Source organism: Capra hircus, chromosome 27 (genome assembly GCF_001704415.2).
Source record: "Capra hircus breed San Clemente chromosome 27, ASM170441v1, whole genome shotgun sequence".
NCBI classification, from domain to species: Eukaryota; Metazoa; Chordata; class Mammalia; order Artiodactyla; family Bovidae; genus Capra; species Capra hircus.
In genome coordinates, this window is record NC_030834.1 from 3502002 (window position 1) to 3529390 (window position 27389).

The 27389-nt window shown below is 48.9% G+C and overlaps 1 protein-coding gene across 1 annotated transcript in view; it reads left to right on the top strand.

The window, feature by feature from the left end:
* Positions 10384 to 27389, top strand: part of LOC102173916 (ubiquitin-conjugating enzyme E2 E1) — a 68131-nt gene continuing 51125 nt past the window's right edge. The window contains exons 1-3 of the mRNA XM_018041840.1: positions 10384 to 10544; positions 11432 to 11616; positions 15118 to 15168. Coding sequence (XP_017897329.1) covers positions 11465 to 11616; positions 15118 to 15168 — 203 coding nt within the window. The 5' untranslated portion in view covers positions 10384 to 10544; positions 11432 to 11464. The remainder of the gene's footprint in view (positions 10545 to 11431; positions 11617 to 15117; positions 15169 to 27389) is intronic.

Consider the following 27389-nt stretch of genomic DNA (forward strand, 5'->3'; position numbering starts at 1 on the left):
GGAAGGCAGGAGAGGTGGAACAGCTGGGCGTGGCTCTGGGTTAAAAGAGACAAAATAAACCCAGAACGTGTGGTCTTGAATAGGACTTTGATTTGATCCTAAAGGGAAATCAGAGAATTGAATATATACAGAATATTTAGACAAAACTAGGGTCAAGGCTGTATATTGTCACCCTGCTTATTTAACTTATATGCAGAGTACATCATGAGAAACACTGGGCTGAAAGAAGCAAAAGCTGGAATCAAGATTGCCAGGAGAAGTATCAATAACCTCAGATATGCAGATGACACCACCCTTATGGCAGAAAGTGAAGAGGAACTAAAAAGCCTCTTGATGAAAGTGAAAGAGGAGAGTGAAAAAGTTGGCTTAAAGCTCAACATTCAGAAAATAAAGATCATGGCAGCTGGTCCCATCATTTCATGGACTTCGAGGAAATCCAAGCAGTCCATTCTAAAGGAGATCAGCCCTGGGATTTCCTTGGAAGGAATGATGCTAAAGCTGAAACTCCAGTACTTTGGCCACCTCATGCAAAGAGTTGACTCATTGGAAAAGACTCTGATGATAGGAGGGATTGGGGGCAGGAGGAGAAGGGGATGATAGAGGATGAGATGGCTGGAGGGCATCACTGACTTGATGGATGTGAGTCTGAGTGAACTCCAGGAGTTGGTGATGGACAGGAGGCCTGGTGTGCTGTGATTCATGGGGTCGCAAAGAGTCAGACATGACTGAGCAACTGAACTGAATTGAACTCAATAATGAAAGTAAAAAAGGTTCAGTCGAATTCAATTCTTTCTGACCCCATGGACTGTAGAGTCCATGGAATCCTCCAGGCCAGAATACTTGCATGGGTAGCCTTTCCCTTCTCCAGGGGATCTTCCCAACCCAGGGATCGAACCCAGGTCTCCTGCATTGCAGGCAGATTCTTTACCAGGTGACCCACCAGGGAAGCCCAAGAATACTGGAGTGGGTAGCCTATCCCTTCTCCAGCGGATCTTCCCGACCTAGGAATTGAACCGGGATCTCCTGCATTGCAGGTGGATTCTTTACCAGCTGAGCTACTGGGTAAGTATAATGATGGCATGTGTTTTTGGTTTGTTTTTTGAAGAAGAAGCAGGTTGAAGAATTTAGGGTAGATTGTCTTGACATAGGTTTACTTTAAACTGTTTTAGTAAATTAAAAGACAAATATGACAAATATCAGTTCTTCAATGTAAGTGTTGAGGTGAGTGTAGGGGGATCCTTGTACTATGCCTTCCATTTTTATGAATGTTTCAAGTTTTTCATAATAAAAAGGAAACGAATGAAACAGACAGAAAAGGACTTTTCTAGAAAGCAGAAGCTATGTGTTAAAGATGTTGCAGAGAGGGCCTAGCGCCACACAAGACCAGGTGTGCACGCTCGGCGATGGCGCGCACACAGCTCTGCCTCCACATCTTCCACATCACGCACATTCCACGCGTGCTGCTCGCTCAGTCCTGCCTGACTCTGTGCGACCCCGTGGACTGTAACCCGCCAGCCTCCTCTGTCCGTGGAACTCTCCAGACAAGAAGACTGGAGTGGGTTGCCATTCCCTTCTCCAGGGGATCTTCCCGACTCAGGGAAGGTTTCATAAGAAGAAGACACAGAAGTCCCATTTAAAAAACTAAACTAAAACACCCTGTACTCCTAAGGAAAACCTGTCCAGCCATTCCTATAAAGGGCCAAACCTAAATTATCTGTGTAGCATTTATGTGCAATAAATAAACAATGGGATGGTATCAATAATATGTGTTTATGATGCAAATATATTGGAGTACCAATACTTATTTTTTTAAATAAGAGGATGAGGGACAATTTTGGTAACGATGGATCCATAAATGGGGACAGAACTAAGAAAACCTCTATATAATTTGAGCTCCCTATTCTGGGCTCTGCTCTAAGCCATTTGTTTACAAGTTAGAAAGTCTGAGCAGAGTAAATGTATGCACCTCCAAGTTCATAAAATCTTGATCTTACTCTCAAGCCAAGTTCAAGGAAAATCACAAGTTTTCATTTCATTCTCTAGCAGCTTCCAAAAATAACATCTTAAATACATACCTCTTTAGACCAACCACCATCCCAAGGATTTATTTTAAGCTAAGACACAACTAGAACTAAATAAACTCTAAATATCGGAACATAAATCTCAGGCTTAGAAAGGATCCTTCTCGTTTTCCCACCTCTGTTGCTGAAGGACACAGCAGTGCCGAGGGGTGACCCAGAGTTGTGAGTAATGAGCTTTTCCACCGTTGAAGGGTTTCTGAATACAAATTTCTATACAATTATATGAAAAAAAAAAGTGTTTTCAAAAAATGTTATATTCTCAACTCCATAATGTAGTAAAAGTTTAGAACTCCAAGAGGACAAATATTCCCCGCAGTTACCCAGTTTTAAATCTCTATCTTAGAACAGATGGAACCTAAATAGCTCATAGACGGTGCAAAAGAAGACCTTTACAAACCCGAACTGCTGCTGCTGATGGTGTAATTGCTTTTGGGAATCCAGTGTGCAAATCTGACAGCAGAGAAGCGTGTATGCAGTGAGACGGTTTCACCACCATTTTCCACGCTCGACCACACTGTGATCCTCAGACTGTCCAGAGACACTTCCTTGCGCTTCAAGCATCTTTGAAAACCCCAGCTTGCCCACCGCCGGTTTCCTTTCAGACCTCTTGATTTAACGCTTTGAAGAGGCCGGACTAACCTGCCATCTACAGAGAAAGAGAATGAATTCCGTGTAAGAGACACAAATCCTCTGGAATGACCCTCCACCTGACAGTTCTCCAAACAACTGAAGCGAAAGCGTCACATACTCGGCCGTTCTCACTCACTCACTGAGAGAGAGGAGCGCTTCTGGGCAAACTCGGAGGATTTCTGACTTACCTGTTTGTTCAGCCTCTCAGACTCGCACTACGATGCCCCCCACTCAGCAGGTGGCCACGCAGCTCCCTGGATGTGGCCTTGGGCTCGAGCTAGAATGGGGCAGAGGTCCCCCGAGGCAGTGCCGCCTGGCGACAGGAAGCAACCGAAACAGTGTACAAGTACAGGGTTGGCTGTATGTGCTTCTAATTTGTTAACTCTGGGACAGCCAAAGGAAGTCGAGGTTGCTGGATTAAGTCCTGAAAAATACTAATTAGACCAGAATAATGTGTTAGATTCAACAGTGATAGCTCTGGTCATTCCAGGCCCTGGACTAAGCAGTTCATAGATGTTTCTTATTTAACCTTAAAAAAAAAAAACATATGGATAAGCAACAAGGTCCTACTGTATAGCACAGGGGAGCCATATTCAAGATTCTATGATAAACCGTCATGAAAAAGGATGTTTGTATCTGAATTACTTTGCTGCACAGCACGAAGTAGCCCATTATAAATCAGCCACGCTATTGCTCACTCACCCCGTCGTGTCCAACTCTTTGCGACCCCATGGACTACAGCACGCCAGGCTTCCCTGTCCTTCACCATCTCCCGGAGCTTGCTCAAGCTCATGTCCATTGAGTCGGTGATGCCATTCAACCATCTCATCCCCTTCTCCTCCTGCCCTCAATCTTTCCCAGCATCAGGGTCTTCCCTAATCATCAACTGTACGTCTATAAAAAATGGAAAAAAAAAAAAAAAGAAAGAAAGAAATCAGGTTTATTGACCCAGTTTTACCTAGGCAGCAGCGAAAGTTGGGCAGGCTGAAGAACTTTCCAGACGTCACTGTCCGTCAGAGGGAGCGTGGGTCTGGGAAGAGGCCTGCTTGTTCCTTAACTGTGTTCCTCCCTGGGATGGAGTCGCGGGGAAAGTCGGGGCCATGGGAAAACCTGGCATGGCTGATTTACAATGCTGCGTTCATTACTGCTGTACAGAACAGTATTCCGGTATTCATACGTACACATTCCTTTTTTTAAGAAATATATTCTTTTCTATGACGGTTTATCATAGGACTTCCCTCGTGGCTCAGATGGTAGAGTCTGCCTGCAATGCAGGAGACCTGGGTCAGGAAGATCCCCTGGAGGAGGCATGGCAACCCACTCCAGTATTCTTGCCTGGAGAATCCCATGGACAGAGGGGCCTGGCGGGCTACAGTCCATGGGGTCACAACGAGTTGGAGATGACTGAGCGACTAATACATGCATAGGACTTTGAAGATTCTCCGTGCTATCCAGCGGATATTGTTGTCCATCCATCTTACACTTTAAAACTTCCATTTGCTGACCCCAACTTCCCACTCCATCCCTCCTGGCAACCACAAGTCTGTTCCTAAAGAGACTTTTCAAGGAGACTGAAGTCAGGGATGAGGAAGGGCAAGCCAGGATATTTGCTTCTAGCTTCACAGTCACGTGGGGCCAACATCCATCCCCACTCCACTGTGAGATTAAAGATTGTCTTCCATTCCGTGAGTGTAATTCAGGAAGCAAGGGGTGTGCATGGGTACGCACACACGCTGGAGAGGTGAGTCTGTGCCTGGCCTGATGTCTGCGGCAGAGGGTCTGTGAAGTGGATGAGCCAGCCCAGTCTACGGAGAGCAGTGCCGGCTGGCTAGGACGGCGGTGCACTCAGCCCTTGGAGGTTCCCTCTGGCTGCGAGCATCCCCAGGGGCACCCCAAGTTTGAGGCGCAGCCATGTGGACGTCACCAGTCCCCACAGTCCACTTGGATTCCTTCAAGGGAAACTTCTGTGGCTAACCAGTTGCCTGACCTTAGAAAACTCATCCAGCATTTCTGGGGGGTGGCAAGGCATCGTTTCAAGCCTCACCTTGGGGCCACGCATGCTTTCCTGGGAAAAGCAACACAGACCCAACATGTCCCTTATTGAGAGCTTGATAGCATCATCCCATGCCTGTGAACCATGGGCCACTGGAAGAGGTAGGGGAAGGGAAAGAGGACACTATCCACGCCAAGGATGATGTCCATCCCCTGCCTTCTAAGACTGTGTCAGTTCAGTCCAGTTGCTAGTCATGTCCGACTCTTTGCAACCCCATGGGCTGCAGCACGCCAGGCTGTCCATCACCAGCTCCTGGAGCGCGCTCAAACTCATGTCCACCGAGTTGATGATGCCATCCAACCACCTCATCCTCTGTCGTCCCCATCTCCTATGGCTGTGTACCGCATGCCTACTAAGTGCCAAGCACTGTTCTAGAATACTTCTAAGGAGACATGTTCTCAGCTATCGCGGGCTTTAAATTCCCAGAGCTTCAGCATTAAACGTGATTAATTAAAATGAGCGCAGAGAATTAGGACTCATGAGCAGGTTCCCTAAGCCCAGTCTCCCCCAGTGGCTTCCTCCTGGTTTGCAGACTTCTTCCTCTTCTTCCTGGCTTTCCTATCAAACTAATCTTCTTACGACACCCCTTAGGCTAAAATGCCTCTAGTGTCTTTCTCTTGTACTTTGATCCTGTAATGAGGTCTGGGCTTCTCAGCTCACCATGGAACCCTCTGCAAATGCCAGGCGACTTCTTTTCACCCTTCCAGCCACCACTCACTTCTTTTGAACAAATTTGTCTACTTGTGGTCTCTCCAGTAACTTCCGGAGTTTTTCTGCCTCCATATATTGTTTTTATTATTTAAAGATATAATGGTTTTATTTTTACAATGTACTGAAAGGCGGCACGGGCTTCTCAGGTGGCTCACTGGTAGAGATTCCGTCTGCTAAGCAGGAGACTGGGGTTTGATCCCTGGGTCGGGAAGATCCCCTAGAGGAGGAAATGGCAACCACTCCAGTGTTCTTGCCTGGAGAAAGAATCCCAGGAGCAGAGCTATACTCCAAGGTATCCCAAAGAGGCAATGCAACTGAAGCACACAGAGAATGCCCCTCAGACTTTATTTCTACCGCAACACCTGGCGCTGTGCTCAGCATACACGGGGCAGTTAATACGTATTTGCTGTTTAATTGATTTGGGGCTGAGCCTTGAGTCCTGTCTGCTGCAAAGACAGAACTCATCAAGTAGGCTTAGCAAGTCCACATTGGTATCTTTGCTGCCAACTGCTTCTGGGCCTTGCAGTTACTGAGGTAACTTTTGGATTCAAAACTGGATCCTTGACTCGTGATTTGCCACACCAGGGAACCGAGGGGAAGTTGATCTTTTTAAAAAAGTTTCACAATAGCTACTTAAGAGCGTGAAATAATTTTCCCGTACCCTTTCATCCCTCCAAATTTCAGGAAACTGAAAATGTGTTCTGTTCAAGGAAAGGTTTCAGAAACTAATGGACCCACCTCCTCAAGCTGCAATCCAGTATGTTCGAATACAGTGTGTCCTTGCGTTATCAACGTGTAGGAGGCTGAAGGCTAGTGTGTTTAGAGAACAGGTTCCTCAGAGGAGATGCTAAATTATAAACTGGGAAGAATGCTTCCATACTAAATGCCAGTCATTTGTCGACATCAAACCCACCTTTTTGCTGTTGCCTGAGAAACCTTTCAACTCTTACCAAATCTTGGTAAAATTTGAAAATCACATGGTTGTTCAATGCCTCCATGTGGTAGAAAAAATAATTTAGCTCTGTCCTAGCTTTGTGATAGCAACCTTCAGGACTGAGTCAGACAATGCTTAGAGTCCTTGAAAGGAATTAGTGTCTTTTTTGGGGGGGGAAAAAAAAAAAAAACCAAGCCTATGGAAAAAACAACCCAAATTGAAGATAAAAACCCCAGATCGCATTAGGCCTCATGGAACTGATCTTGTTTGCAAACCTTCTTTATCCTTCTATCCTTCTGTATAAGGAATGACTTTTTCAAGCAAAGGAGCAACATAAAATAAAACAAGTTGAATGAAATCTGCAGTGAGTCCATCTTTTCGGAAAAGCTTTATAGAAATTCTTTTTATATTCCCAACATCAACATGAGAGCTTTTTCCTTTTGACCAAAAAAAAAAAAAGTCTTTCTATCCAGTCATAAGGTAGCTTTAAAAAGTCATAGTAACTAATGTTAATTTGTTTGACAATTCTTTGGATGTGACATTGGCCAAAGAGAACAATCAGCTTCGTGAAATAGTTGAAGTTCCGTGCAAGCAACAAACCAAAAACTGGAGTGCTCGAAAGTTAGATGGGGTCTCTTTCTTTTGAATCAACTATGTCATTTCACCTCCTAGGGATCAGTCAATACATTGCACTTCAAGTGCTTCTACTTAAAGATACTCGATACGCTAAAGATGGCTTGAGGAAGAGAATTGGATCATTTTGAGAATCAGAAAGAGGCATTACTAAACCGGAGCCCAATTTTTCAAAGCCCAGGGACGGCAGAGTGCTGCACCACGTGGGCCTTCTGGCTGAATGCATCTTTTAAATGTAGATTGAGCCTTCTTATCAAAGCAGCCACTATATATATGTGCATTTGCCTGCCCTTGACTTTCAGAGTTGGGGGGAGGGGTGGAGGGAGATTTTCCTGGCACACCCTTTGGTTTCTTCAGGATAATATAGCATGAGAATGTAGTACCTACTTAAAATATGCCAATCAATATGAAATAAAGACACAATAAGGATTATTCTGAGTAGGGAGCAGGGAACTTCAATAGTGATCATTAATTGGTTCAAGTACAATACATGTTATAAATTCAGCGATTCCCTTCACTTGCTTCCATTTTTTTCCACCTTCCCAACTACGCTGATGGCTTATGTTCTTTAAAATATTATCAGAGTTCTTCATATATTAAATATATTTAATATATTCTTCTTTAACATAATTGAGACTCTCCCTTCTTCCCCCTACCAGACATTGCCAGAAGAAACAAGATCATCTACAGACACGTTGGACCACAGCTGTAACTCTGCCACCGACTTTCTGCTTGACCTTGGATAAGACACTGGGTTTCTTGTCCTGAATTTCTTCATCTGCAACATGAAGAGTTTGAACTCAAAGATATTATATCTTAGGCCCCATTTGGTAAATAAAATCCTCTGATTCCTCCACTGTTATCTTTCTCCTGAGGAGGTTTCTTATACTATCATCAATTCCGAGTCATAAAGACCCCGTGTCCTAACAAAATTCCTGAGAAGTAGGATCAGGGTGGGATTATGAGTACTTTACTCTGAGCAACAGTTAATAAACCATCTAATTATAGATACATATTTGTTCTTTCTTACAATTTACCAGTCACTATGGCATAGGTATGGACCTTCATAGATGAGGAAAGGGAGGCTTAGAGAGGTCAGTTTGGCTTCTTAGGCCTTGCAGCTACTAAGCAGAAGAGCTAGAAGGTTATAAATGAATTATTATTATTTTTTATGACAGAGACAACTGTCGATTTAAAATAATCTGACATAAAAAATAGTCTTCCAAGAGCAGCAGATTCTTTTCTTAACATTTTGAGGTTTTTATTCCCCCTTCGGCAGGCAGGTCATTCCTGAACCCGTAAAGCACTAACCAGGGTTAGAGATAAGAAAGACACAAAAGAGAGCTAGTATCCCTCCAGACTGGTGGTTGGGAAGGCACTTCCCTATGGAGGGGCCCTTCCATTTCATGATTTATTTCCCCAGGGCCCAGTCTAATCTAAGCATCAATGAAACACAAAATACCATGTTAGGTTTTTTTTAAAAAAATATTATTATAGTTAGTATCCAAACATATGATTTACGCAAACCAAAATTAAAGAAAAAACTCAGCCACCATCCTAGTCATGTGAGCAACTCAAACCTTTTCTTTTCCTGCATTTTTCACTGGTTGTGCTCACACTGTTCAGTTCAGTTCAGTCGCTCAGTCGTGTCTGACTCTGTGACCCCGTGGACTACAGAGCGCCAGGCTTCCACGTCCATTACCAAAACTCTCAGAATTTGCTCAAACACACGTCCATCAAGTCGATGACACTGACAGTGTAGACATGTATTTTAAAGAATCAGGAACCCACATTTTTGTTAAGAGGAAGTCTCAGTTTTAATAACTGTCTTCAGATTTTTTCATCCCTACTGAGTTCATGTTTGTTTACTGTTTTCCCTTAAATTTATATCTATTACATCCAAAGTACATGTATACAGCCTGGTTTTAGCAGATTCTTTGGATTGTTTTCATATAACATACAGCAGAGAATGTTATTATTTTTATATGCTCTACTAGGACTCCTGAAATCAAACACACATCTGGGATCTTTTCAAAATTTCTAAGCATCTGAGTGACTGAGGGATTGCTCTGTCTGGAGATAGGAGGCTGAAATGATGACCTATATGTATTTTCTTTCTCAGCTTTTAGACCCCTTGATTCCATGACAATTCTTGGTAGGTACATGTTTCCTGGTCCCTCACAATTACTTTATGAGTCTTAATAAAGTTGGAGTTTCATGTTGAGGGCTCAGAGGGGTTTAGGTGGATGGTAAGAACGCTTGTTTTCCTGGTTAGTGGTTATGACTCGGGCTTTATAAATTGTGTTGTACTGTGGTAACTGCAGCCACACTGCTGCCATGGAAAAGGATGGCAATTTGGATGAGATAATTTAGTGGCCCATGGAAATCTGACTGGACAGTCGCTTAATGTACTACACCTCCTACCAGTAACATCATACCTATTTCTTCAATTTCCTTCAATTGAAATGAGGAATAAATGTGAAACATAATCAATTTGATGGCTTAAAAAAAGTAATCAAGAATACTAAATGAACAATTCAGAATTAGAGGGACTTTTAGAAAAATTGTATGATTATTTGAATGGCGTTTGTATTGTAGCTGAAGAATGTACAGCGGTCCCCCAAACTTTTAATCCAAATTCTGACACCAAAAATTCTAAATCCAGTCTAATGCAGTAGTACAGAGTGTATTCCCATTGATTTCTCACATTCGTGAGACTGTCACACGTTGGTTGGTTTTTCCTGTCACGAAACTCTTTGTATCACTTTTAGAAAACACCACCTCTGTCTATAAAAATGACTGGAAATACCTAAAATTGTAAAATGGCACGTGTCTGGGCAGAAAAGTCCCGTTCCTCACAGGCGAGCCTGCACCGACTTCTGCTCCTAGCAGGTAAACCGTCAGAGGGAGAAGCCAGGTCAGCCCATAGGAAAGCCTGTCGTGGGATTTCTCATTTCCCCTTAGGCTGATCACTTTTAGGAGCAGTTCCCGGGGCCATTCTCTCGTCCAAAGTCCTGGCTACCGGATCACCTGTTGTTGTTTTTTTAAACCAGTCGGCCACCCTCGAGTGTCCCTGGCAAAAGCCCCTTGCGGGAGGACTTCCTCAGGTCACCTCCCCACTCGGAACAGTTCTCGGCACCCCCACCCACTCCCAGCGCGGGCGGGGGCGGGGGCGGGGTCCCCAGGCCACGCGAGACCTCGGCCCCCCGCCCGGCGCCCGAGGTGCTGAGGTGCGCGCTGGGGGGAGGGCGCGCGTGCGGGGGGAGGGGCGCGGGGCGGGGCCCGCGCGGGCGGGGCGGGGTCTGCGCGGGGCGGGGCCTGCGCGGGGCGGGGCGGGGCGCGGGCGAGCGTGTGTGGCGGGGGAAGCCATTGCCTGTTTAATAGTTGCTGCTGCTGCACTTCCGCTTCTCTCCCGGCGAGAGAGAGACACGAGTGGCCAGGCCCAGCCGCAGCCGCAGCAGCAGCCGCCGCGGCGGCACGGAGCAGCCAGACACAAAGAGAGGTACGGGGATCCCCCGCGCCGCCCGCCGGCCCCCGGCCGCGCCGCCGGGCCTCGGGGCCGCCCCTAGCCGCCCGGGCGGCCGCCGGGCGCGGGGCCGGGGCTGGGGGACGGCGGGGGCCGGGCCCGCCCGCGGGGGGATGGGCGGGGACCCCGGGCCGCGTGGGGCGCGAGGGCCGCCCGCGGCGGGGGCGGGGGGGGCTGCCGGGGCTCGAACTGTCAGCGCGGCCCCGGGAGTCCCCCGTGGCCGCCGAGGCCCGTGGAGGGGGAGGGGAGGGGCGCCCCGTGTCCCCGAGGCGGGGGCCCGCGGGGCTAGCTCCCCAGGGCGGCCGCGCTCATTGTTACCCCTCCGCCGGGGAGGCCCCGTACCCCCACCCCGGCGGCGCCCGCGCGAGTGCTGGGACCCCCGCCGGGCCGCGCCCCCGGGGGCCGGCCTGGGACTCGGGGGGCCTGGCCTCGGCGCCCCCGCCCGCCGCCCGCTCCCCCCCACCCACCGGCGCCCGCTCCCCGCCCCCGTCCCCCCTTTCGGCTTCCTCCCTCGCCCCTCCCCGGCCTCCCCGCCCCGCCGAACTCCGCTCCCGGCCCCCGCGACCCCCGGGGGCCGCCGCACACCGCTCGAGGCCGGCCGGCCCGGCCCCCGCCCGGAGGGGAGCCTCGAGGGCGGCGGAGGGGCGGCGCGCCGCGCTCCCGGCCGGTCCCCACCGCGGCCCCCACTCGGGGCCAGGAATACAGACAAACAGCCCGCGTCCGACTCGCGGAGGCCGTGATGGGCCTGGAGATTCGGGAAAGCGCGTGGAGGGCGGGGGGGCGGCCGGGGCCCGAGCCCTCCTGACAGCGCCCGAGTTCCGTGTCTACACCGGCCTTTCTGTTTTGTCTCCCTCCCCCTGCAGGGGCTGTTTGCGGGGTGGGGCGGGGGGTTCGCTATGTCGGATGACGATTCGAGGGCCAGCACCAGCTCCTCCTCGTCTTCGTCCTCCAACCAGCAAACTGAGAAAGAAGCAAACACCCCCAAGAAGAAGGAGAGCAAAGTCAGCATGAGCAAAAACTCCAAACTCCTCTCCACCAGCGCCAAGAGGTACCGAACCCCACCCCCGCCCCCCAAAGCAGGCTTCCTATTGCCCGCACGGCCTCTGGTTGCATTAGGTCCGCTTCCAGTGAGGGTAGCTTACACGCTCCTCAGGGCTTATGTGTTCATAAAAAGGGGAAAAAGGACCTTGAAAGCCCGAATTATTTCTCTCTGTTGCTGCTTCTGTTTTTACTTCTGATCATTGTCTCCATGCAGCTGTTGTGGCTTGCCTTCCCCGTATCTTGCTGCAGTTTGTAAGAATCCGCATGAGTGTTACTAGTGACCTCCAAATCTGATTTCAAATTATTTGTCCTGTTAATCACTAATCTGTGACCCTCCCCAAGTCTGTCATCCCGCTTAATACCTGCCCGGACAGCTCTATCACGACGATTTCTACCTCTGTCTTACTGTCTTCTCACCTGTTGCACATAGATCTCTCTTTGAATAGTGCTTTCTCCACACATGGCGTAAGGAATAACTAACTCATGTTAGCAGAGTGAAAAATTTAATAGATGGAGATGGATGTTTTCAGATGGGATTTAAAGAGATTTTTCTGATTTAGAGAGTTGAGGCAAATTAATGAATCAATAAGTGATGTAAATTAGTTATTCTAGGCTGTTTTGGGGATTCTTTGGTTTTTTTTGAGAACCTCCACTTAAATTTCCGGGAAGCTCAAATTTTTTTTCATGCTGTTTTCTTTTATGCTGTAAGCAAAACAAAAACACTTTTGTCAACACAAGTTGAATTCAAGCAGTAGCTCTTTTTCTTTTTTCTCTCCCTCTTATGTCTCTGATAGAAGTTACTTTTAATCTCCATCATCCTTCAGTAGTATCCTCTGATCCTCAGGAGCCTTAGTCTACAGCAGATTCCTTGGAGCCTCCATTCCTTTTCATAAATCCGGTTGTCCAGTGTACAGTCATTAAACTTTAAAGTGGCAAACCAGGAAGATAGTAAGGAATCGAAATGGTAGCTTAGGTAAAGATGTCTGTCTTAAAAGATCGTTAAAAAAAATGGGACAGGAGGCTTTAAGTCTCTCCACTGAGTAGTGAGCCAAAACTTTTAGTTAGAAAGTTAGTTCTGTCATTTTCCCTGACATTTGGAAAGTTGATAAAATGCTTTGGTGACCTAAGCACAGGAGATGAAGAAAAGACTCTGGCTTACTGTAAACAGTGTATATGTGTAGAGTTAAGTGGCCAGGTGCCTTGGCAAGATTCTCATTTTCAGCGAGGTTGTTTGATCACATCTCAGCTTCCCGGGAGTCCTGAGCAGCCCTCCGCTGTCAGCCCTGTGCTGGTTCTCCCCAAGCCTGGCGTCTCCCCTGCCTGCTTTGGATGGAGCCTTCTCTTCATTCCCCCTCCCTTTCTCTGGGCTCTCTGATCCAAGCTGAGGGCAGCTTTTGGCCTGACCTAAGGCAGAATATTTGTGTTAGTTCATTAGCACTTTTATATTTTGCTGGATTACCCTAGTGTCCAGGAATATATTTGGGGATAAAGGTACAGGTGTCAAATATAAAATTGTCTGCTTTATGTAAGCAAATTAGAGACAGTCTTTTTTTTTTTCTTCATTAAACACAATTTGTCCATTTATGCTAAGGGAGTTAAAAACTCATTTGGAAATGCCTGGGAAAGAGATGGTAGGTGTAAAATAAATGAAAGGTGGGAAGCTTCCAACAGTAATTTTATCAAATTAACATCAGCTTTAGCTCCCTGGGAATCTTGCTGAAAGAGTGGCTGTTACCATAAAGCAGAGCTGTGGTTAATAGTAAAGGTGAAAAAACAGAGGAGGCCTCGTATCCACAAAAGAACAAGGGGAAAAGAGGTCGCTGGGACCCTGTAGCTGCTGGTCTGGGAAATTGATTTGGAAGGTAGGAATAGAATTGGGACGGGCACATATACTAGGGGATCGAAAGAAAGAAGCCTGAGTTGGCCGACAGAAGGTCACTTAACTGCATATTAGAAGGAAGCTGTTGGTTTTTAGTCCACAGCTGAAGGAAAAGCCCCCACTGCTGGTGGACTGGATAAGAAATACTCCGTGGAACATGTGTGGATTACTCTTACAAATCTTTTCCCAGTATTCTAGAAGTAGTGTGAATGTTTGCTGTAGAGATAAAGTGGATAAAGCTATCTGGTATCTTTTTTAGGTATTAAAGAAACAGCTCCCTTTTCAGTGAATATTTTATCAGAGAGATTGGATTGACAAGGAAAATTTATACCAGTTGTGCTTAGGGGGAGGTGATTTTTGCCCCTGTACATAGGCCTTAACATGCACAGCCATTGTAGCAGATGCAGGAAAAGAAGCGGGAAGCCGGGGATCCAAGCTTTGCCTGACATACAATAATGAGTCAAACAGCAGGGACGCCAAGGGCCCAGAGCTGATAGATGATCGACAGCAAAGAATTGAGCAGGACACAGATAAGTAGATACCAGAGATAGCAAAGCCCTTTCTACAGTGAGCCGGATTTGCAGGGGACAAGAAATGTCCTCCACTTGGGAAAGTTTACGGAACTTCCCTAATCACCACCCCAATCCGAAGTAAATTTCTCTTGACTTATAAATGAAAAAAACTGCCTTCATAAAACCTTTTGCAATCGCAGCTAGCTAGTCCTGTCATCCTACCCTCAACACCTTTGGGAAGAGCAGAGCATCCATTGGGATTGATTGCTTTTAGACTGTGTTTTTTACTCCTGTATTGCCTATGTGGGATTTTTAAATTGTAGCATAGCCCTTTAGGGCTTGATACGATAGGGGCGGGAAAGGTGGTAAAGACAGCAGGCTGGGTCTGGAAGGTGGCGGAGGCTTCACGGCCACAAACTTTGGTCTGAACTGATGCTCTGGGCGCCTAGGTAGGCCGAAGACAAAGGCCGGCCCGGAGTAAAGGCCGGGCGGCGTCGGCCCGGGGCGGGGGATGGGCTCCGTGCAGTGGCGGGGCGCTGCGGGGACGGGAGCCCGGGGGCGGCGGGGGGGGGGGGGGTGTCCCGGGTTCAGAACCCGTGCGGGGTGCGGCCGGGGCCGCCGGGGAGTGCGGGCCAGCGGGGCGGGCCGGGGGCCGGGGGCCGGTGCACCTTGCGGGCCGCGGGCGGGGTGTCCGGGCGGGGCGGGGGGCGCGGGGCGCGGGGGGCCGCGGCCGGGCCGCTGCTGGTGGCGCCGCGGGCGGGGCCCTCCGGGGGCGCCGCGCGGCCTGCGCCGCCCCCGCCCGACGGCCAGGCGGCGGGGCGGTCAGCGCCCGCGGGGCCGCGCGGGGAGCGGCCATGTTGGCTGCGTCCCGGGGACGCGGGCGGCCGGAGGGGGGCGCCGTGCGGGGCGGGGGCGACGCGGGGCGGCGGGCGGCGGGCGGGCTGCCGCGGGCGGGAAGCCGGCCGCGGGCGAGGCGCTCCAGAAGGGTCGCGGCGGCGGCGCGGAGCGGGAGCCGAGCGGCGGTGCGCGAGGCGGGCCTCGAACCCGGGCGGGGGGTGTCAGCCCTGCGCGGCCGCCCTGACGCGCTGTCTTTCTCTCCCCTCGCCTCCCGATCCAGGATTCAGAAGGAGCTGGCGGACATCACTCTAGACCCTCCGCCCAACTGCAGGTGAGCGCCTCTCCCCCGGTCCCCGCTCTGAGCGGTCGGTCTCCGCTCCCTGTTGCAGACTTCTGCTTTTGTCCCTTGGCCGGCGGTTGTGGGGCGCTGACCCCGAGCTCCCGCCGGAACCCGGCCGGGGCCGGGGCCGAGTCTGCGCCGCGGCCGGGTCGTCCGAGGGGACCCCCTCATGGCTCCCGAGGGGCTGTGAGACCTGGACGCGTAGGGACCTTTCAGTTCAGAAAGCTGCCGGCTTTGTTCTTGAGGCTAATGGAGCCGCATCTTCACAAGTTAGGTTGTATGCATTTTTGTGTTGGACTTTGGGCTGAGCGATTCAGGATGTAGTTTGTGGCCTTCATAAAGAGGTTTTTACTTTATTTTACAGCTTTTAACTCTTCCTTAGAGATGTTTTTCCTCAAAATTGCGTTACTCGAACTGTGTGTATATAATGCGTGTTTCAGTTTCAAAACAATTTGATACATGCTTTTGAAGGATTCGGTGATGACTTGATTTAAAATGGCCACTTGGCTTTTGTTGGGTCAAGGTGGAAGACTGGATGATTTTACTAAATCAGCGTGAAGTGACGAAGGACTTGCTGCTGGTGCTAAGTCGCTTCTGTCGTGTCTGACTCTGTGCGACCCCATAGACGGCAGCCCACCAGGCTGCCCCGTCCCTGGGATTCTCCAGGCAGGAACTCGGGAGTGGGTTGCCATTGCCTTCTCCAGTGCGTGAAAGTGAAACGTGGAAGGGAAGTCGCTCAGTGGTGTCCCACCCTCAGCGACCCCGGGGACTGCAGCCCACCAGGCTCCTCTGTCCGTGGGATTTTCCAGGCAAGAGCACTGGAGTGGGGTGCCATCGCCTTCTGAGACGAAGGACTTAGGTACTAGAGATTAATTATTCAATTTTGTTGCTCCCACAGTCTGAAAATTAACTGTAATTCTTAGTTCTCAGGATTGATAATTGGAATAGGATGTGGTGTTTTAGAAGTGTACTAAATTTACATAGCATAGGAAGAAGTTGTTACTAGCAGATAACAGTGGTGATAAACACAGAATTTAAAATGCGCCTGTGGAAATATTCAGGTTGAAAAACTAGAGGGAATATTTTGCTTATGAACACTGAGCTTTCTAAGCTATGGTTAATAGATTAAGTGGGGAAAGCTTTAATACTGCCATTTTCCTAACATGTTTTTACAGTCGGTCAGGTGTGGGGTGTTGCTTGGTAAAATCTTGTCCTGTTTTCTGAGTTTAAAATGCCCTTAAACTATAGTTTGTAGCCAGTTAATCGTTCTGGAGGATTTCTCTCTTGGCTTTTAAGAATCTTTTCAGACTGTCTTTCTGCACAGTTGAGAAATGGGCCAGCCTTAGGCCTGGGATATTTTCTCTTTCATCTTGGTGGCAGCCTCGTTGGGCTGGAGGCCTGTGGCTCCCTTGGTTGGTTGTATTGAACCCATTGGCATTCCCCAAGGTACGTCTTCTCCCTGTCCTTATCACCCGTACATCTGATATCACATCTCTTCCGTGTGTGTCTTGTGCGTTCAGACAGCTTTAGCTGATTTAGGTACCAAGTTTTTAAAGCATGGTTTCAAAACTAATAATGTTTATCAAGGCATAAACTGCTTTATTAAATTTACAGTTTAAAATTGTAAACAATTTGAAGGTTTTCATGGGATTAGTCATTTTCTTTAAAAAATCAGTTCTCAGTACACTTTAGTTTCCAACCATTTTAGCTGAGTTCCCGTGCGAGAGATTTGTGTTGCTCAATATGTAGAACTTCTTATCCTTGGAAAACCCTCCTGAAGACCTTTCAAGGTGAAACCTCTGACCATTAATCACTTGGGCACCAGGGGAAGCCCCAAACTGGATGGATGTTGGGTTGTGGGTGGTGGGGACACCAGCTTTAACATGCTTAAACATTTTGAAAGAATTTCTCTTCAGTTTCAGAGAAAGCACAAGACATTTTTATTTTGGGAGGGACATGTATATTATGTTGTCTTTCCAAAGTAAAGACTGCCTTATTTTTCTGAAGGTGTTTTTCAGTAGGGCTGTTTAAGTACCGTGAACTGTGATTTCTACTTTTGGTTGGTTTACTAGTGGTACTGACAGAATGTTATACAATACCCCAACAGTCAGCTAACGTAAACAAGTTTGGTTTTAGGTTTTGTGTTGGTACCTTATGGGATTGAATCATTTACTATTTTAATGTACATTGTTATTTGAGATGGAAATGGATAATTTAAAGCTACTTTTTGAAGTTCACGTTCAACTCTGTGATCCCATGGACTGTAGCTCACCAGGTTCCTCTGTCCATGAGATTCTCCAGGCAAGAATACTGGAGTGGGTAGCCTTTCCCTTCTTCAGGGGATCTTCCCCACCCAGGGATTCAAACCAGGTCTCCCACATTGCAGGCAGATTCTTTACCTTCAGAGCCACCAGGGAAGCTGCTGGTGCTGCGAAGTCACTTCAGTCGTGTCCGACTCTGTGTGACCCCATAGACGGCAGCCCACCAGGCTCCCCTGTCCTTGGGATTCTCCAGGCAAGAACACTGGAGTGGGTTGCCATTTCCTTCTCCAGTGCATGAAAGTGAAAAGTGAAAGGGAAGTCGCTCAGTCGTGTCCGACTCTTCGGGACCCCATGGACCGCAGCCCACCAGGCTCCTCTGTCCATGGGATTTTCCAGGCAAGAGTACTGGAGTGGGGTGCCATCGCCTTCTCCGACCGGGGAAGCTAGCTTCCAATTAAAATGTGTGAATTAAATGATACAGTGAATGTATGGATGTTTATTTCTTTATAATGTTCTTAATGTTACTCAGCATGAAAACTTGATAGCTTGAGTCTTAAAAATTTTTAATTTCGACAATTGTAAACTGCATTTTGAGTGAGTTAAATAATTAGCTTTCAATTAATGTATATTAAGCTTTTGTAGAACTTCCTTTCTTCAGACACTATTGAGTGTGTGGCTTTAAAATTAGCTACATTACTTTATTAAAGTATAGTAGTGGGCACATAGTAACCTCTCAGTCAGCCATTGATTATTGCAAATCAATGGGAGAATTGCTTCTCCTGAAGGTGCACTGGATGTGTTGAGTACTTTTAGCACTTGACAAATACATGTGAACTTACTGAGCTTCCAAACCTGTGTGAAATGCAGTTTCTAACAAAGTTATGTCTGAGCACATCAAGCTAAGCCCTCAGCGTTTTACGTTGAAGAACGGCATGAGGGGTATATTCGATCGGTGGCGTTCGTTTGTGTGCTACTATGCGACCCTGTGGCCTGCGGCGCCCCAGCTTCTAGTCCTTCACCGTCTCCCTGAGTTTGTTCACATTCATGCTCATTGAGTCGGTGATGCCGTCCAGCCATCTAATCCTGTCACCTCCTCCTCCTGCCCTCAGTCATTCCCACCACCAGGGTCTTTTCCAATGAGTCAGCTTTTCACATTTGGTAGCCAGAGTATTGGAGCTTCAGCATCAGTCTTGCCAGTGAATATTCAGGGTTGATTTCCTTTAGGATTGACTGGTTTGATCTTGCTGTCCAAGGAACTCTCAAGAGTCTTCTCTTGCACCACAGTTCGAAAGCATCAGTTCTTTAGCGCTCAGCCTTCTTTATGGTTTGGCTCTCACATCTGTATGTGACTACCGGGAGAACCATAGATAGCTTTGACGAGATGAACCTCTGTCTCAGGTTTTTAAAATGCTGTCTAGATGTGTTACAGTTTTTCTTCCAAGGAGCAAGCGTTTTCTAGTTTCATGGCCGCAGGAGCCGTCCGCAGTGATTTTGGAGCCCGAGAAAATAAACTGTCACTGTTGCCACTTTTCACCATCCATTTGCCATGAAGTGAGGGGATGGGCTGCCACGATCTTAGTGTTTTGAATGTTGAGTTTTAAGCCAGCTTTTTCGTTCCCTTCTTTAATACATTCAGTGACCTCAAAAGTATTTTAAACTGTATTTTAAAAATTACTGTGTATTGCCATTTAAGTCACATTCCCTGGTGTCTCTGAACGATTACGTTTGTACATATAAATACGATCGTAACTCGTCTCCCAGTTCATGTACTGTGCTTTTGGTGAGGCTTTTGCCCCTGCATTTCGGCTCTCACTCATTTAGAAGAAGAATGCAGTCTTAACTACTGTAATGATTTCCTAAAGCATTGGATTGTAAAATGATGCCTTTTAGATAGCTGGTGAACTCTGGCCCCCCAGAGTCAGTTTTGTAGCTGTTACGTTCAGCCTGAGGCTCAAGCTTTGCTAAACTGACTAGTTATAGCTACATAACTAACCTGTAGCCATAAATGTCTGTACCCTGTATGTCTGCACATAATAAATGACGCATTTTGTGCAAGTCCTTTAAACTTCAGATTTCTCTAATTAGATATATCAGAATTTTGAGTAAATACTCACTTAGTGCCTCAAAACCTAAAAATTAAGATTTGAGGCAGGGTGCTATCTAGGACAAAGTGTCTTAGAGAAGTCATTAAACATTTCAGGCATGGGTGAGAATAATAAAAATAAAATTTCATTTTATATGAGATGACTTTATTACATTTTGAGCATTATTTTTCTAAGTATATAAACCCAACTAAGTCAGTGCTTTTTATTTTAGGGGGAGATCTAGAATGAAATCAGATACAGTGGTTTTAAAGTTTTACGGCTACACTTACCCTTTTTTTAATATGATACAAAGGCTAATGTCAGGAGCGTTAAACGTAAAGCAATTTTCTCAGCCCTCTTTTCCTCAGTCGCTGAAAGGGCTGGGCCCCTGGCCAGCCTGCCTCAGGGTGTCGTACAGTCCACGTGAGACTGAGGGCTTCCTGATTGCGTTCGGCGCTGGCGCTATTGGAGCTGCCTGCTGAGCCCCCTTTACTAGCTCATCTTTTTTCCTAACGCTGTGTTTTGCTGCTTATATTCTAAGCACAGTTTTAGGCTGTTACTTGATTGTAAGAATGGATGTTTTTGAGAGGCTGAGAAGCAGAAGTTTTGGAGTGAAGAGTGGAAGATGCTCCTGGTGGTCTCCTCTGCCCTTGCCCTTACAGAGGTGCTCTGGGTCAGCACTGATGGTGTCTGTGACTTTACATGTTTGTATTCTGTTGGTTCTGTAAAGTCTCCTGGTGTTGGAGGTAATAATAGTGAGATATCAGTTTAGAAATCCCAGACTGCTAAGCTTGGACTGAAAAGAGATGACCCTCTTCTTACAGCAGTAAAGGCCGGTCGTTTTGCCCAAGCATGTTTTGTGTGCTTGCTTGGGTTTAAGAAACAGGTTCAATAGAAGTCTTCCTGTACCAGAACCCTGTCTCACCTTACGTGCTGAAAAGTAGCCTTCCTTGTATGTATCTTTCATTTATCTGTTACCTGTCTAAAAGTGAATTGTGTCCTAAATGAGTAGGAACTCTTGTGGGTGTTGTGCTTCCCAAAAGACCACATGTGTAAATTGTACAACTATACTGCTGTTGTTCCCCATAAAGCGGAAGAGAATTCCTGTGTGACCCAGCAATTCTGCTCCTAAGTGTTGTCCCAAAAGGATTGAAAGCAGGGGCTCTGCATTGAGTCGTCGGTGTTCATAGCTGCTCATGGTAGTCAAAACGTGCACATAACCAAGTGTCCATCAGCAGATAAGCGGATACACAAAATGTGGCCTGTCCGTATAATGGAACATTTTTCAGCCCCAGAAAGCTGTCCCCACCCGCTGCTGCACTGCACAGCACGTGGGATCTTAGTTCTCCCGGGGGAGTGAGGGGTGATCGAACCCTCATCCCCCGCAGTGGAAGTGAGAGTCAGCCATTGGACTGCCAAGGAAGCCCCGTGGAATGAAGTTCTGATTCGTGCTATACACCATGAATGAGCTGGAAAATAAGCTAGACAGAAGGACAAACATTATTACATGATTCCAATTACATGATGAAATAATTAGAACAGGCAGATTGGAGGGTTCCCAGGGGCAGGGGGAAGGGAGAATAGGTAGTTATTTCTTAACAGGGGCAGTTTCTGTTTGGGGTGATGAAAATTTTGCCAACAGATAGTGGTGATAGTTGCACGGTGTTGTCATTGTGATTAGTGGCACTGAATTTTACACTTTCAAGTGGTTTAAAGTGGCAAATTTTGTGTTATATATTTTACCACACTGAAAGAGGGAAAAAGAAAAACACTATACTGCTGTTAAAATGTCGTTGGCATCTTAAGGGAAAATTGCCTGTGGTTTACGAGGCAGCACTACAGTTTTTTTGGATTTGTGTAAAGGAATGTTAGGTTCCTGTCATAAACCTTGAGTGCCTGTCACATGTGAAAAGTCATTGCCTTCAGGGACTTCATCGTTTAGGAATCTTGGTAAGAGACGCACATACAGATTTTGGGTTGTACTTGGAAGTGTCAGTAGTACTTGGAAAGTAGTAAGTGCATGGACACTATTTTAAAGGTTTAGAGGAGTGCGCTGTTTCCTGGCGTGAGGGTTTGTGTCTGGGGCCGTGCAGGAGAGCAGAAGTGAGTGGGGAGAGTGAGGGAGCCTGTTGGGGGAGAAGGGGCGCCTGTGCAGGCCCGTGGGGTCACAGAGGAAAGCAGCCAGGGCGCTGCTGGGCGCCAGGGAGCCAGCGTGTGGCCAGGGGCTTCCCGGGGGGCTCCGTGGGGAAGAACCTTCCCGATGAGCGGGAGCCGTGGGTTCCATCCCCGGGTGGGGAAGATCCCCTGGAGGAGGAAGTGGCAACCCGCTCCAGTGTTCTTGCCTGGGAGAGCCCATGGACAGAGGAGCCTGGTGGGCTGTGGTCCACAGGGCTGCAAAGCGTTGGACGCAACTTGACAACTACGTAACAGCAAACGAGGCGGTGGGAAGGGGTGGGAGACGCGGCGATGAGACGCGTGCTCCTCAGGGTCACCCCGAGGCTTCGGTGTGACTTCCTGGTGCTGGAGGGTTGCCAGGAACCCTTCAGACCAGAAGTATGGTCCAGTTAGAGCTGAGCATCCAGACAGAGAAGCAAGGGCTGCGTGGAACTCCTGCCGCAGAGTCCAGGTGGGAGGGCAGGTGGGCCTGGGGTGGGGACAGGTGGGGGCCTCCGTGGAGAGGGGAGAGCAGCGGGGAGCACTGGAAGCACAGGCCTCGGCCCCTGATGGAGGTGGGGGCAGCTTGAGAGGGCCCCGGGGTCCGGGGAGGACGGCGGTGCCGTGAGCACAGGCCGCGGAGGCCGGGAGGTGGCTGCCGCTCCCGGGGGGAGTGCTTGTGGACCCCGTACACACAGCGCTGAGCACCCTGCTGCTCCCTGACGGCGCCAGTCAGGGCGTGCATGCTGGCGGCACACTCAGGCTCGTTATCGTCAGCCGGCGCGCCCTCAGATCTTCCTCACCTATTGAGATAGGCAAGCTGGACTTACAAACTGCCCAGAGAACAGCAACCACGATTCCTGTTTTTATTCTGATCCTACATATTTTTTTGCCCCAACTTTTTAAATCTGGAAACTTTGAAACTATAGGAGAGTTGAAGGAACGTTACAGGGAGCACCAGCGCTCACCCGCGCGTATCAGCTGTCAAACCTCTACCTGTGCTTTGCCTCCGTCTCGTCTCTATTTTGCAGAACCATTTGGAAGTGAGCTGTGGGCGTTGGGCCGCCTGTGTGTGGGGTTCTGTGCATTGAGTTTGAGGTGGGCTGGTGGGGTGCTGAGCCTGGGGCTGGCCGTGGGCGTCTCCTGGAGATGCAAAGGTGGGTGATGAGGTCCGATCGCCCCGGGAGGAGGAGAGTTGAGATTTGCGCTCTGAGGGATGGGGGAGCAGCGAGGCCCCGGTCAACACAGATGCCAAGTAGGGGAGAGCTCTGAGCCGTAGGGGAGGGCAGGGAGGTTTTTCCTGTGGACTTGAAGCATAAGCGCGCGCGTGAGAAGGCAGGAGAGGGAGCGGCAGGGTTTTTTGAACACAGTTTGTACGGAAGACAATAGGATCAGGCCTGAGATGGGAAAGTGAGCGCTAAGCCACTGCCGTCACGCCCAACTCTTTGAGCCCCGTGGACTGTCGCCTGCCAGGCCCTCCTGTCCACGGGCTTCTCCAGACACCCACACTGGAGTGGGTGGCCGTGCCTGCCTCCAGGGGCTCCTCTGGGCCCAGGGACCAACCCCTGTCTCTCCTGTCAGCTGCATGGGCGGCGGGCTCTTTGCCACTAGCACCACCTGGGAGGAGGGAAGTGGAAAAGCGTGTGGTCTGGAAGGCTGCTGGCCCGAACCTGACGGCGGAGGGGCCGTGTCTAGAGCGCTGGCGCCCCCGTGGCGCTCGGGGAGCACTCCAGCTGCTGGGGGCAGCACCCGCCCCGCGCTCTCCCGTTCTTTCCTGGGAGACTCGAAGGCCCTTGAGAGCAGGGATCACGCCTTTGCATCCCTACATTGTCCAACAGAGAGTAGATACACAGTACACATTTGTTAAATTAAAATACAAACACAGAGCCCCAACTTGAGTCTGATGGTTTAATGGGATGCCCTCATTACCCTCTTCAGAAAGTACTGGAAAGAGCTGGAGAGACGGCCGTCGCAGTTTACAGCTATCCATTGCTGGCAGTCTTTCCGAGGTGGCATCCATCTGTCTTGGCAATTTTCACCTTCCCGGCATTACAGAGGAACTCGGTGGGGGGTGGGGTGGGGGACGAAAGCCAGTGCTGTGGCTTGTGTGGGAAGATGTATGCAGAAAATGCTAGTACCTTTGTTCATGGGTTTTGACTTCAAAAGATTACGGTTTGCCAAGAAGTGAGCATGGGTTTAGGGGTGCTGAGTAAATTGGGCTTCCCTGAGCGGCTCCCTGTGCCCAGAGCCTTTCCAGAGTGGGGTGCGTGGAGGTGCGGGCAACGCCGGAGGCCTCTGACGGAGCCCCCAGCACCAGCGAGTGAGGCGGGGCTGCGCAATGAGCCCCTGCTTGCTCTGCCCCTCCCATGCAGTCGTGCCCTGAGTGAAGCAGCAGGCCGGGTAACGCTGTCAGAGAGTGCTCCTCTCCCCCGAAACCCCCTTCTGCAGAGGCGAGGCTCTCCGCAGGGCTCCTTGCTGGAGAGCTGCTATCCCGGAGCCGCCCTGTGCAGACAGCTCCTTGCTGGAAACGTGCCAGTGACAGTGGGTTGTTGCAGAGGCCCTGCCACACTTTGTTGTTGAATCGCGGAGTCATGTCCCACTGCTTGTGACTCTGGACTGCAGCCCACCAGGCTCCTCTGTACATGGGATTCTCTAGGTAAGCATACTGGAGTGGGTTGCCATTTTCTTCTCCAGGGGATCTTCCTGACCAGGGAATCGAACCCACGTCTCCTGCATTCTGGGTGGACTCTTTACCACTAAGCCGCCAGGGAAGCCCTGTGCCACGCTATGTAGCTTATGATAAACTTGCAGGAGGCCAAGGTGATGTCTCCGTCAGGAGGGCCCTGTTGACTTTGCGTGACTGTAAGTTATCACTGGGTTCTGTTGCCTGGGCAGCATACTGTTCGCTAATACTGTAATTACAGGGGGTGCAGAGCTCTCCTGGGCCAGGCCTAAGCCGCTTTTTTGGTATTTTGGCGCATCGGTCACCTTCCCTGGTGGCTCAGATGGTAAAGCGTCTGCCTGCAATGTGGGAGACCCGGGTTCGATCCCTGGGTCTGGAAGGTTCCCCTGGAGAAGGAAATGGCAACCCACTCCAGTATCCTGCTTGGAAAATCCCATGGATGGAGGGGTCACGAAGAGTCGGACACCACTGAGCGACTTCCCTTTGCTTTTCCTGAGGAGGAGCATGGACTCGAGACACAGAGAGTTGAGGTGTGTGCACTTGGGAGAAGCCAGCTTGTAGAGGCTCTTGGAAGCCTCCAGCTCACCTGGAGAGGAAGGCGCGAGAAGAGGGTCAGGCTGAAGACTCGGACGCCTTCTAGACAGAGGTGGTGGAGGCTGAAGGAGAAGCCAGAGGAGGAGACAGAGAGAAAGAAGGAAAAGGAAGAGACGGGGGTCAGGAAGCAGCGAGGGGGAAGAGTTCTGGGCGGCGTGGCCGTCAGCTCTGAAGCAGTGCCGCTGCGGTGGGAGAAGCGGAGACCGGCAGCTGTCTGCCGGGTTTTATGCCTTCTCGCTGGTGGGGGCCTTCACAAGGCAGAGCCAGTAGCGGGGCTGACTGTCGAGAAGGAAAAGGTGCTTATTCGTGTTGCTCTTCCCAACTAGCAGATCTCAGTGTGTTTATCCAGGGAAGTGGCTCAGTGTTGCCAGATGTCTGCACTAGTGTGATTGTTCTTGACATTGTGTCTGTTATTTCTCTTGGGAGGGGGTCTGCCATTTTCAGTGAATTCTCAGGATGGGGGGTCCTTTTCCCTCCCTCCACGGGAAAAGTTCCCGCTTTCCTAGATTCGAGGCCGTTGTGATGGTTGCGGCTAACACCTGTGGCGTGGATGCCACATGCAAACAGTGCGGAGGTTCAGATGTTGTGTTTTGAAAGATCCCTTCTGGTGGACTTGGTTTGGGAACACTAGGCAGTGGGTAAATTGGAAAATCAGTGAATTGCTGCTGCCATCCTTAACCTTCTTACCTGCTTTGATTTGCAGTGGTTCGTGCTCTTCACACCTGTGGATGCCCTAGAATAAATGGGTTATGTGTTTGCTTTTAACACAGCAGAAGTTATTCATCATAGTCGATTTTTTTTCAGCCTTTTAAGGTCGACTGTTACGTTGTCTTACATGGAATGTACCTGGAACTCCAAAGATCTTACAAGCATCACCTTTCCAATCATCTTCCAGTCCCATTTTATTAATTTGTTTCAGATTATCCCAGGCACTCTTGGGGCTGTGTAACTTGGTAATTGAAACTTACCCTTTTTCTGAGGTTGATTCTCAAGACACATACTTGTAAATTGCACACCATAAGCCACGGGCAGTAAGACACCTGGAGTCACCGCTGCGCGTGGGTAATAGTTTCATATAAGACAGTGCAGATGTTGCTCTTCCCTGGTTCTCCCATCAGAGCCCCATGGTTAAACAGCAGTTACGCAGAGAAACAGATGCCAGGTTCCCATTCCGAGTTGGAGCAGGGGTGGGGATTGCACAGCTGTCCTAAGGTGTCTGGTTGGTGTCTGTTTACTCGCCTCACAAAAGTTGTCAGTCAAAGCACTAGCTCCAAAATACACTGTATTTCATTGACATTGTTCCACTTTGTTCAAAAGTGGAATTTTGGATTATGATTGATATTTTTCACTTTTTAAAACCGGCAGAGGTCATTATAGTAAATGAGTATTTGGAGGAGAAATTATTTATGATCTCTCTTATTCAGATAATTTTGACAAATGTGTAAGGTAAAACTGACGACACAGAGCCTGCCTTCACTTGTACGGTGGGGAGCTTCTGCCTTGTGTCCGGTGCGGGCTCGCCTGGTGCGGCGAGGCGTCTCATTTAAGACTGGCCCAGGTTGTTTGCCAGTCTGCCGGTCAGTTCCTCAGCGGTATCTGACTCTACGACCCCGTGCCTCCCTGGTGGCTCGGATGGTAAAGCGTCTGCCTGCAAGGCGGGAGGCCTCGGTTCCATCTCTGGGTCGAACCTGAGAAGGAAATGACAAACCCGTTCCAGTATTCTTCTCTGGAGAATCACATGGGCAGAGGAGCCTGGCCTCCAGTAGATGGGATCGTTTGGGTAAGTTAGTGGCTTAGACCGCCTGGAAGAGTTAGAGCGAAGGCCTGGGAGTTGACGACAGAGTAAAGAGCTTTTCTGGGCTGGGAGACGACATTCAGCTTGTTCAGAGTATTTGTTGGCATCACAGAAGCATTAGGTACTGGCGGAGGAAGACAGACAGTAACTGTGAAACCACAAGGGTTTTGGTTGCTTTGCTCCCCCAGTAACTTAAATTTCTCCTGCCACCACTCATAACCCTTCCTCCTTTATGGAAGTGTACATCAGTGTTAGGAAAGTGAAAGTGAAAGGGAAGTCGCTCAGTCGCGTCCGACTCTTTGCAACCCCATGGACCGTAGCCAGTGTTAGGAAGGTTCCTGAGATTGGCTTTGTAACCCTTCCTCCTTTATGGAAGTGTATGTCAGTGTTAGGAAGGTTCCTGGAATTGGCTTCGTAACCCTTCGTCCTTTATGGAGATGTATGTCAGTGTCAGGAAGGTTACTGGGATTGGCTTTGTAAAATTTTATTTCTTAGCTGAGTCTGCTAGAACACATTGATCCTAAAGAAAAGAAGATGGTTAAAGTGGTAACCATCAAAGATTCTGAAAGAAAACATTTGTTTTATAACAAGCACCCAGGAGGATTTTGTATATGTATATATATATACATATATATATATAA